At 34.7% G+C, this 13,168-nt stretch overlaps 1 protein-coding gene across 1 annotated transcript in view; it reads right to left on the bottom strand.

The window, feature by feature from the left end:
• Positions 1 to 13,168, bottom strand: part of TTC6 (tetratricopeptide repeat domain 6) — a 162,763-nt gene that overhangs the window by 66,303 nt on the left and 83,292 nt on the right. Inside the window, exons 7-9 of the mRNA XM_034648624.1 lie at positions 11,831 to 11,935; positions 7,628 to 7,720; positions 4,976 to 5,050 (exon numbers count right to left, since the gene is read on the bottom strand). Coding sequence (XP_034504515.1) covers positions 4,976 to 5,050; positions 7,628 to 7,720; positions 11,831 to 11,935 — 273 coding nt within the window. The remainder of the gene's footprint in view (positions 1 to 4,975; positions 5,051 to 7,627; positions 7,721 to 11,830; positions 11,936 to 13,168) is intronic.

The following is a 13,168-nucleotide window of genomic DNA, read 5'->3' as shown; positions in this document are numbered from 1 at the left end:
ATCAACTTAATTTTTAATAATACCAATATTATAATATACTAATAATTATAAATAATTTGCAATAACTATGCATTAGACTTGAAATTCTAACAACTCATCATTAATAAAAGAGATTAGTTCCAATCCTTTGATACAGCATTTCCAGCTTATTGAGCCATTGTCAATAAATTAACTGCATTTGAGTTTGCTAATAAATAATAATTTGTTATACAAATGTTTTTCTTTATAGTGAAGTTAGGCCCAAATTCCAAACATAACAATTTCACACAAGCTAGTTATATTCTTTAAGATATACTAAAGTACAATAGAGATATTGACCCTCCATAACTTTTACCATACTTCCCCGATCTCAAAAAACTATATTAACTCACTATATAATTAGAATAGAGAACAGGGTAATACAGAGACTATAGAATATATGTATGTATAATATAGGTCTATATCAAGAAATATAGGCATATATGTATGTGGATGTGGTATATATATATCTCAGGAAAACATGTGCCTGAAAAAAAAGTAGAACATAAGATACTCATACTCCCCACTTGCTGACTAGATATGAATTACACAGAGAGGCCATATGCAGTTCTGTCGAACACTCAGGAGTGAATCACTGACAGAATCTATAATTATAAAGCAGAGCTACCAGAATGCATTTGGGGTTCTTTCCCACCTTTACTGAAATATTATTGACACATACATAAGTTTAAGGTATACAGGGTGATGATATGATACATGTATATATTGTGAAATGATTACTACAACAAGGTTAGTTTACACCTCCATCCCCTCACACAACTACCATTGTTTTTGTGTGGTGATAGCATTTAAGATCTACACTCTTAACAACTTTCAAGTGTATACAGTATTGTTAATTATAGTCACCATGCTGTACATTAGAACCACAGAATTTATGTATCCTATAACTGGAAGTTTGTATCCTCTGACCACCATCTCAATCCTCTCCTCTCCATTGTAGCCCCACTGTCTACTCTATGTTTCTATAAGTTCAACTTTTTTAGATTCCTCGTATAAATGAGAACAGACAGTATTTCTCTTTCTCTGTCATGTTGCATAATATCCCAAGGTCCAGCCATTATTACAACTACCTACTTACAAAAGGTAAAATTTCCTTCTTTTTTTATAGTTAATATTCCATTATTTATATATGTGTGTATATGTATGTATATGTATACACACACACACACTACAAGAAAACTGCAGCTCAACTGAGTGTTATACACAAATAATGAATCATGGAACATTACATCAAAGACTAAGGATATACTATATGGTGACTAACATAACATAATAAAAAATTATTATAAAAAAAAGAAAAAACTGCAGCTCAATATCCCTGTTTAATACAAATGGAAAGTACTCAAGAAATACTAGCAAACTGAACTCAAGAGCTCGTTAAAAGGATCATGCAACATGATCATGTGGGATTTATCTCTCAGATGAAAGATGATTCAACATACACAAATCAATATATGTAACAAACCATATTAAAAGAATGAAAGATAAAGACCATGTATGATTGTTTCAATAGATATAGATAAAGCATCTGACAAAATTCAACATTCTCTCATGATAAAAACTCTCCATAGATTTGGTATAGAAGGAACATACCTCAGCATAATAAAGTCCATATACTACAAACCCACAGCTAATATCATGATCAGCAGTAAAAGACTGAAAACTTGGGGTGTCTGGGTGAGTCAGTCATTAAGCATCCGCCATCTGGCTCCCTGCTCAGTGGGAAGCCTACTTCTCCCTCTCCCACTCCCCCTGCTTGTGTTCCCTCTCTCACTGTGTCTAAGATCAGGAACAAGACAAGAATACTCACTCTTGCTACTTTTACTTAGTACTGGAAGTCTTAACCAAAGCAATTTGGAAAACAGGCACTCAAATTAGAAAGGAAGCAGTAAAATTATCTCTGACAATTTTATTTGCAGATGACATAATCTTATATAGGCAAAACTCCAAAGACGCCACCAAAAAACTGTTAGAACTAATTAATGAATTCAGTAAACCTGTAGGTTACAAAATCAACATACAAAACTCAGTTGCATTTTTGTACACTAACAATGAATTATCTGAAAAAGAAATAAAGTAATTCCATTTCTAATAACATCAAAAATAATAAAATTAGGAATAAATTTATTCAAAGAGGTGAATGATTTGTATATGGAAAGTTAGAATACAATGATGAAAGAAACTGAAGACACAAATAAATGAAAGATATTTCATGCTCATAAATCAGAAAAACGAGTATTTTAAAATGTCCACACTACCAAAGCCATTAATAGATTCAATACAATCCCTACCAAAATTCCAATGTCATTTTTTACAGAAATAGCAAAAACAATCCTAAAATTCATATGGAACCACAAAAGACCCTGAATAGTCAAAGCACTTCTGAGAAAGAAGAAAAAGCGTGGAGGCTTCACAATTCCAGAATTCGAACTTTATTACAAAACTATAGTAGTCAAAACAGTATGGTACTGGCATAAAAACAGCACATAGACTAATGGAACAGAATCAGAGTCCAGAAATATCCCATGCGTATATGGTCAATTAATATTTGACAAAGAAGACAAAATACTCAATGAGGAAATGACAGTCTCCAATAAATTATGTTGAGAAAAATAGGTATTCATATGCAAAAGAATGAAATCTCCTATCTCACACTACTCACAAAAATTAACTCAAAATAAATTAAAGATTAAAATTTTAATTCTTAAACAATAAAACAACTAGAAGAAAACAGGGAAAGGCTATTTGATATTGGCCTTGGTAATGATTTTTTGGCTATGACACCAAAAGTACAAACAACAAAAGCAAAAATAAACAAGTGGGACTACATGAAACTAAAAAGCTTCTGCACAGCAAAATAAACAATCAGTAAAATGAAAAGGCAACCTATAAAATGGGGAAAATATTTGCAAACCATCTATCTGATAAGGGGTTAATATTCAAAATACATAAGGAATTCTTACAACTCAATAGGAAAAAAATCAAAAAATCCAATGAAAACATGGCCAGAGCAACTGAATAGGGATTTTTTTTTCCCCAGAGACATACAAATGGTCAATGGGTTCATAAAAAGATGTTCAACATCAGTAATCATCAGGGACATGCAAATCAAAACCACAATGAGGGGGCAGCTGGGTGTCTCAGTTGGTTAAGTGTCTGCCCTCAGCTCAAGTCATGATTACAGGGTCCTGGGATTGAGCCCCACATCAGGCTCCAGGCTCAGCAGGGAGTCTGCTTCTCCCTCTGCTCTCTGCTCTTGCTCTCTTCTCGCTATCTCTGTGTGTCTCTCTCTCTCAAATAAATAAAATTTTTTTTAAAAACACACACACGACGAGATATCACCTCAAACCTGTCAGGATGGCTATTATACCCAAAGGAAATGAAATCAGGATCTTGAAGAGATATCTTCACTCCCTAATTCCTTACAGCATTAGTCACAATAGCTAAGATATTGAAACAATCTAAGTGCTCATTAATGGATGAATGGATAAAGAAAATGTTATGTTAGGGGCGCCTGGGTAGCACAGCGGTTGAGCGTCTGACTTCGGCTCAGGGCGTGATCCCGGTGTTGTGGGATTGAGCCCCACATCGGGCTCTTCCACGATGAGCCTGCTTCTTCCTCTCCCACTCCCCCTGCTTGTGTCCCCTCTCTCGCTGGCTGTCTCTCTGTCGAATAAATAAATAAAATCTTTAAAAAAAAAAAAAGTTATGTGTGTGTGTGTGTGTGTATATATACATGGATGGACCCTGAGGACATCATGCTAAGCGAAATAAATAAATAAGTCAGACAGTGAAAGACAAATACTACATGATCTCTCTTATATGTGGCATCTTAAAAACAACAACAACTTGTAGATACAGAAAATAGATTGGTGGTTGCCAGAGGCAAGGAATGGGTGATGGATGAAATGGGTAATAATGATCAAAAGGTACAAAATTCCATTATAAAATAAATTAGTCCTGAGGATGTAACACATCATAGTGACTATACCTAAAATACTGTATGTATATTTGAAACTTGCTAAGAGAGTAGATCTTAAAGGTTCTCATCACAAGAAAAAAAATGTGTAACTATGTCTGGCGATGAATGTTAACTAGACTTATTGTGGCAATCATATTGCAATACATACAAATATTGAATCATTATGTTGTACACTTAAAACTAATATAATGCTCTATGTCAATTATAGGCCAATAAAAAATCTTAAGGGTAGTATGATTGTACAGGGATATAAAACAGAGGAATCAAAAGGTCAGTAAGAAAAGAGAATGTCAGAAATGACATAGGAAGCAGGCTAATATGAAGCCGGTTAAAAGCAAGTTACAAGCAAGTAACAAAGAATCAAGAAAGATTTGTAAGATTTCAGAGAGAAAACAAAAGCTGGAAGCTAGATGTCACTGCCACGGAGGGTAAGAACCAGCCGCTCCAAAAACCTGTGGATTATTGGTGCAGAGGAAAGTACATTGCATTTAGTAAGAGAGGGTGTGGGCCGAAGTTCTAGCTCTGCCATTTATCACTTTCTGAACTTTGCTTTTTCACACATAAAACAAGGATAATATCTGTCTCGCCTTCCTTCTCGCAGAATGCTGTAAAACTCAAGACCAGACTGGAATAGTATCCATGAAGATGCTTTGAAATTGTGAGCCCAGTACAAATGTAGGCCAATATCATAATAACTTGATTTATAACATACCAGGTAAAGTCAAACTATGAACAGGAGATACTCCCAAGAGCTGTTGAAAATCTTAAATTGGCGCCACCAACAAATTTTACAGGAGCTGCCAAATACACTCTTGAATCCAAACATTTAATCAATTCTGAATGAATCAACTGACTACATTATTTCAGGAAAGCAAACAAAAAAAGCATCATAGTGATTATTACTAGAAATATACACATTTTCTTTGAATAATAAGAACTAAAAAATTATCATACCTTTAATTGTAGAGATGGTGTACTGAAACATTTTTGGATATTTTCAAATGATGCAGATTTTCTTAGGAAAAAAAACTGAAATAATCCAAATGATAAATATGCATTGACTATAGATACTATTCGGTAAAGTAAAATATCATATAACAATTGACTAATGATAACTGCTTAGGTAAATTAATGAAATGCAGAAATGCTAATTAAAATACACATTCTTATTGATTTTGAAGTCACTGACTTCACAGAGAGAAGCAGAACTGAAAATCCATCAATTAATTTAGAAAACTGTATAATAATAGAAACTATCTTATTTTTTAAAATTCAACTTGGGGCGCCTGGGTGGCACAGCGGTTGGGCGTCTGCCTTTGGCTCAGGGCGTGATCCCGGCGTTGTGGGATCGAGCCCCACATCAGGCTCTNGCTGTGAGCCTGCTTCTTCCTCTCCCACTCCCCCTGCTTGTGTTCCCTCTCTCTCTGGCTGTCTCTATCTCTGTCGAATAAATAAATAAAGTCTTTAAAAAAAAAATTAAAAAAAAAATAATAAAATTCAACTTGATACAACAAACACTTACCAAAGTGTTCTGGTTGGTGCAAGTGGCACAGGTGTGTATAAATGTGCCATAAATATCCTGACCCATGAATCCCCTTAGCACTGAGGCTGCACTAGTGGGACATGAAGCAGCTACTGTCCTCTGAACAGTCACCTCTAAATATGAGCAACCTCAACGCTTTATTCCACCAGACCATAAAAACACCACCACTTACGTTGAAAGAGTTGGGAAATACTACTATACTAGATAGTGTAGGAAGTACACAAAAAATTGACATGTTCCATATCTTCAATCACCATCAATAATGGTGGAAACAGAAGGAAAGAAATAACTGTAATCCAAAGCTGCCATGGCACTGACAAGATGGCATGATTGAATCCTGTGTGAAGAGAACGTAGGGTACGGAGAGGTCAGTTCTCAGTGGGATGGCACCTGGAAAGACTAGCTGGAAGAGCTAGCACAGGGCTGGCCTGTGAAAGGTAGCAACATCTCCATGGACTGAGATAGAGGTGAGAATATTCCAGGCCAAGGAAACAGCCTAAACAAGCCCAGAGAAATGTCAAAATGCAGGGGGTTTCCGTCCCCGAGCACTCGGGTGCAGGTGGAGTACGGGGTATGTGGAGGTGACACAAAAGCATTAGTATAATGGGAGGTAAGATAGAAAGTATAGTTGAGGCCAGGTTATGAGGCTCAATGAAGCAATGTGACTTTATTTGGTAGGTGGCGTTCCTCAGCTTTAGACATGAGTGACATAATTATGCCTGTGTCTTAAGAATATAGCAGGAGGCAGTAGGGGGATGGATTGGAAGAAGCAGCTACTAAAAATGGGACTGTGTGACAGCAGGTGTAAGTAGTGCTACTACAATAGTCCAGAAAGTATAAATGGCATTCCGACTAGAAAGGGACGTTCATTGGTTCAGTTATTTTTTATATGATGGCTACTGCTGTTGATGCTATGGATAAAACAGTGATGAAGAATGCTATGACCCCAGGCTGGTGAGGAATAAAAAGATGAAACACACATAAGGACAGAGATGTAGTAAGTGCTGTAAGGAAAATAGCAAAAAAGTAAAAAAATAAAAAGTGATCTATATTAATTAGAAACATTATCTCCTCCAAAAAAAAAAAAAGGTATTACCTAACTATACGGGGGATAAAGGAGGAGTCAAAGACATATCTATAACCTAGTTAACTGACTAGAATAGGATTTGATTTGTCCCAAGGCACTAAGACTTTCTGCTGTGTGCCATTCAGAATCCCAAGATATCATCAAGGGAGGAGAGGCCTGAAGGCACTAATGAGAGAAAAATAAAACTGTTTCTTGTTTGTACCCCGTAAAATTCAGGACATTTATTAAACCAGTTATGTATACTTCATACTTTTCTTCTTCTCTCAACTTCTCTCAATTGCTATCTCTTTTCTCTCCAATTATGTTTATTATTTAATTAGCTTCCTTGGATACACTATAGTGATAACAAAGTCATGAGCATGAGTCTAATCACCATTTAGAGAATTCAGTTTTACTCTTTCATGGCCATAACCAACCCGCCCATTTGGTCCAAACATTCACAAACATGTTTCTTTAATCATTTAAGACCTAGGCAGTAGGGGTTCCTGGGTGGCTCAGTCCTTAAGCGTCTGCCTTCAGCTCAGGTCATGATCCCAGGGTCCTGGGATCGAGCCCCGCATCAGGGTCCCTGCTCAGCAGGAAACCTGCTTCTCCCTCTCCTACTCCCCCTGCTTGTGGTTCCTCTCTCGCTGTCTTTCTCTGTCAAATAAATAAAATCTTTAAAAAAAAAAAAAAAAGACCTAGGCAATAAGTGATAAATAAGTGCAAGACCAGAAATTTTCAAAATTTTAGGAAAATTCACAGCAGATATTCTGCTATTAATTAGTAAATAACATCTTCTGAGTGTCACAAAGACAACATATTTGAAAAACAGGAAATGTGTCCTCCACAAAGACACCACTAGGGAATGTTGTGAGGCATTTCCCAGACTGAGGAAGCACCAGGAAATAATTTCCAGAACTACTAGAAATAATATATCTGAGCTGTAGGCAGATAAAGCAACCGACCCACAATTTAGAATAAAAATTGTACATACCCTAGAACTTCTGCTATGCTGATTTAAAATAGTGACACTTTCCTTGCTTTCAGCTGAAAATCTCTCAGTTAAAATTTTGCTTGCTTGAACACTCTGTAATAAAAAGATAAGTTTTAAATTATACTTTAAAAACCCTATGATCACTGTTACTTCGTAGTACACGTTATTATCGAAAGAGAAATGTATTGAAAAGGTAGAAGTAGAGACAACATTTACCAAAGACCCATCGAGAGTCCAGCTACAGCCTTAGTATTTGGTCCAAACCCACAACTTGGCTTCCGTGTTGGCCGTTAGCCGAAGAGATATTTCTATTATGTCAACAGATTCTCTTGAAGGAGGTGTGAGCATCACATTTTCATGGATGCCATGCCTATTTATGCAAATTAATATTCTCCAATCCTACACTAAGGTAATCTTTTATATACTTTATGTTATGAACCTTCTTATTTTAACTCATCATATATTTTTCCCCAAAAAATATTATCTTCTTAAATAAGTGAAATGTTTAGACTATACTTAAGAAAAGAAAATGCAAATATATACAACAATCTTTCAAGATTTAAGTTACACATATACTTTGACCGGGAATTCCAAATAGAAAAATACACACATGTATTCAAAGATGTATGTGCAAGTGTGGTTCATGGGAAGGTGGTCTTTGTTCTGGTTTTTGGTTTTTGTTTTCTAATGAGATGCCCTCAGCTGAGATCCTGACTAAAACTACATGAGAGATCTTGAGCCAGAACCTCCCAGGTAGGCTAGAAACTGTGGATTCCAGACCCTCAGAAACTGTGTGAGGTCATAATAGTTTGTTGTTTTAAACTGCTAAATTTGGGGATAATTTGATCTGCAGCAATAAATAATTAATAAACCCTTCTAAACTGGGTTAGTGGCTTTTAGCACCAGGAAGAGATAGGAAAAGGGTAACAGAACAAATGGGGAGAAGGGGACTTTTTTTGAATGGGGACATAATTCATACCTCTCTGGGTTCATAGGAGGGTCAAATGAGATACTACACATGAAGTGCCTGGCACAGTGTCTGGCTCATAATAAATATTCAATAAATGAGAATCAACAGAAGTATGTTTTAAGCAAAAAACTCAAGATGCAGAATAATATGGATTACATGATTCCACACATGTAAAAACATTAATTTGCATATACTTGCATCACATAAATGAAAAAAAATGTCTGAAAGGATACATACAATGCATTTAATAATAATAGTTAACTTCAAAGAGAAGAGAACTGGGAAAGGACAGCATTCAAGGTGGGGAAAGTCTCTGTGTCATACGCAGCTGTATCATTTGAATTTTTTCTACACTAAAGTATTCATATACTACTCATGCAAGTTCTTAAGTGATTTTAATTGGCCTTATTACTCAGAACAGCAAAAACAGTAATACTGCCAAAGGAAATAATGGTGGTTTAACAAAAGAGAGAATAGAAAGAAAAATTTAAAAAGATAGAAACCACAATTAATAATAAATAAACCACAATTAATAATAAAAAATAATAGTAATAATAATAATTATTATTATTATAAGACCAAATTAACCAAATTAACCACATGCTACTTAGATGGTTATCTGAAACAAAGCAAAACAAAGCAAAAACAAAGAAAAACAATGAAGGATTAAAATGAAAATATTCTTGAATGCAAACAGAAAAGAACACAGGGCTAGCCATATTACAGTAGAATTCCAGCATTAAAAAAGCCGAAGTAGGTCATTTAAAATTGATAAGAGGCAGAATTCATAATAAAGGTAAAACATTGCTAAATTCATAATAAAGATAAAACAGCTTCTAATTACATAAAGTAAAAACTGCAGGTAATACATGAAGAAATAGGTAAAACACAACTGCTGAAAAATCCCCAATAGTGTTTTTTATTTTATTTTCAATTTTTTTAAGCTTATTTATTTATTTTTTTTAGTAATCTCTACATCCAACGTGGAGCTTGAACCCACAACCCCGAGATCAAGGGTCACATGCTCGTTCAACTGAACCAGCCAGGCACCCCCCCTGCACACAGTATTTTATAGATTAAATGAAAAAAATATGCCACAGAAGAACGGAATAATATGACAATGGCTATATCTATTCCTAATTGAGCACTTATTATTCATTAGGCAATACGCTATGTAGTCTCTCACTAAATTCTCAGAACACCTATTTTACATACAAAAACTTGAGACTTGAAGAAACTAAGATTACCCAGAAAGTAAGTGGGAGTCATATCCAAGATGGATTGGAAAGACTATACTCCACTTAGCGCTGCCACAATGTGAAAATGGTCACAACTTACAACACCATTGAATTAATAGACAATATTGGGACATGTAGGAAACCATAAAGCAAATACCAATAAATTCCGAGACTGGTATTCTAAAGGATATATTTTCTTATGTTAAAAGCATACAGAATAGAATTAAAACAAAATAATGCCAAATCAAGACAGTGTTAAAAAACACCTTCCCATACAAATCATGTATCAAAAAGATAATGAAAATGACAATAGAAAATAAATGAACACACTATAAATAAAAGTTTATGAAATAAGATCAACTCTTACGTAGAAGAAAATTCAGGAAGTACTTATATTACTTAAAATGAAGAAAAATAAAGAAATTCATTAAATTGTAAATCAACACAAGAAATTAGAAAAATACCCAATAGAAATGTCAACTTTCTATAGAAAGCAGGAAGCCAACAACAACAAAAATTTTCAAAAAGAGAAGTAAAAAAATTCAAAGGGGCAAAAATTGAAAAAATTCAGAAGTTTTTTTGGTCAAAGACGGTAGGTTGAACTTATTTGTTTTTCTGACTGACAGGCCATGATTTCTAATAGCTAAGGGATCCTACATTATAAACCTTGCTAAAAAAAAATTAAATATGGTTTTATACTGGGCTCAGTATAGTAATTTGACAATTAGAGACTAAAGCGTTTGTAATTTGAAAATAAGAGAAGACAAAAAAATTAAACTCATTTCTAAAAACTATTTTTTGGGAAGAAAAAATTCTCAAAAATATGATTAGACATGGAAAGAAAATTATAGCAACATTAGAAATAGAGACTAGACTAGAGAGACTACACAAACACTGCATAAAATTTATACATTTCAGTCCAATAGATGGCTTTCTGTAAGAATACACTTTATCAATTGACTCAAGAAAAAATACTTAACATTGAACAACCCAAGAAAAAGGAATCCTTGTACACTGCTGGTGGGAATGCAAACCGGTGCAGCCACTATGGAAAACAGTGTGGAGGTTTCTCAAAAAATTAAAAATAGAGGGGTGCCTCATTGGTTCAGTCAGCATAGCATGTGACTCTTGATCTGAGGGTGATGAGTTTGAGTCCCCCAGTGGGCATAGGGATTTTTTTAATTAAAAGTAAAATTACCAGAGGATCCAGTCATTCCACTACTGGATATTTCCTCAAAGAATGCAAAACACTAGTTCAAAAAGATATATCCTCCTCTATGTTTATTGCAGCATTATCCACAATAGCCAGTAATTGCCTTGCAGAAGAATAACAGGTGAACTTGGTTTTCTTCTCTTGATTCTTCTAAGTTTTAAAATAATCAATATAACAGGGGCGCCTGGGTGGCACAGCAGTTAAGCGTCTGCCTTCGGCTCAGGGCGTGATCCTGGCGTTATGGGATCGAGCCCCACATCAGGCTCCTCTGCTATGAGTCTGCTTCTTCCTCTCCCACTCCCCCTGCTTGTGTTCCCTCTCTTGCTGGCTGTCTCTATCTCTGTCGAATAAATAAATACAATCTTTAAAAAAATAATAATCAATATAACATAAAATAAGAGCAAACACTTTAAGGGAAGAAGAAAAAAGAGTGATAACTGTATTGGTCGATGTTAAGCTTTTTTAAACATTAAATTAACTAAAAGTTCACTTTAAAAAGCAAATGCAAATGACATGAAGATCTTCTAAGCAACCTGAGTAGTTCTATATCTTGGAACCTCAGTCAAATAAAATATTTTTTCAAAAAGAAAACAGAATAATCTTCTTGACTGGCTAAAATAATATGAATAAGTACAATGCTATAGTACCATCTGGTCATTCTTAATTATGGCAATAGTTGTCTGACAACTTGCATAACAACTGTCTAGTAAAATTTAATGTCATAATCAATTATACAATTTAATTATTAAACAACAACAGAGGAAAGTCATTCTGCGTGTTACCTCATATTTTGGATATAGAGTTTCCTTCATCACAGATACTGGAACAGAGAATTTGGGTGAAGTTAGATTCCAAAACAATTTTGTACATCCTGGATAAGCAGACACCTTTGAAAATAAAATAAAAAGCTATAAGAAACTAACAAATGATCTCTAGTGTAAAAACCCAAACTCCCATCAAAAGTGTTTCTAATGGCCCAGATAACAAGTTGATTGGTTCCACAGCCTCTGAAAGTCTGGGAAAGACAACTTTTCATACCCATCAGATTAGCAGAAATGTAAAGATACCAATTCCAACGGATGCTGAGAATGTGAGGAAACTCCTGGAACCACATAGGAGGCAAGCAGGCCATTTCTAGGTAAATAGAAAATGTACATGCCATATGACCCAGTAATTTCACTTTCAGCTATATATACCAAGAAAATTCTCATACATTTGCATAAAGAGATATGTACAAGAATGTTCACAGAGCATATGAAATAGTAAAAAACAAAGTCCAATCTAAATGTTCATTAATAGAAGAACAGATGAATAAAATACGGCATAGTCGTATAACTAATACTATAAGGCTATTCAAGCCCAAAAATTATAAACCACAGATGGATCTTAGAAGCATAGTATTGACAGTATAATAAGCAAGTTTTAGAAAGATCCATACAAAATAGTGTCCCTTATATAAATGTCTCTGGAACACGCAGAACTGTAGTACTTATTGTTTAGTGTCACAAACACATCTATTAAAGTGTAAAATCATGGACTAGAAAGACCACAATTGTAACAGAACTGCCCTTGAGTAAGGAGGAAGAGAAATGGAATTAGAAAAAAGTACAAAAGGACTTATTTTTTAAAATTTATTTTATTTTATAAAATCTGAAACAAGTATGACAAAAAGCATCAATTCTTGATAAAGTGTCCCCGAGTATATGTTAGTTTGGCTTCTATAATTGTTTATTTATTCAAACTTTTTCAAAGTAAAACTTAATCAGGCATAGGTGAATTTTTAGGGAGGTGAAACTGTTCTATATGATGCTGGAATTGTGGCTATGTAACATTATGCATTTGTCAAAACCTACTGAACTTGAGAGCACCAAGAGTGAACCTTTGTGTATGCAAATCTTAAAAAATCATTTAGGAAATCAAGAGGAATCCCAGGATGGAATGCAGAATATAACAAAACAGTCTAACTGTATTATAAATGTATGAAACAACCTCACTGAAGGGGGAGGGGAGAACTTCGCTGAACTTAGTAGTTTTGGAAATGAGTATAGTTTATAAACGTAGAGGCGGAAGAAATGGTACATAACACTGTACTTTAGTTGGTGACGTTGTATGCTACAGAA

This window comes from Ailuropoda melanoleuca, chromosome 20 (assembly GCF_002007445.2).
Source record: "Ailuropoda melanoleuca isolate Jingjing chromosome 20, ASM200744v2, whole genome shotgun sequence".
Lineage (NCBI taxonomy): Eukaryota > Metazoa > Chordata > Mammalia > Carnivora > Ursidae > Ailuropoda > Ailuropoda melanoleuca.
This window is presented reverse-complemented; position numbering and strand designations above follow the sequence as displayed.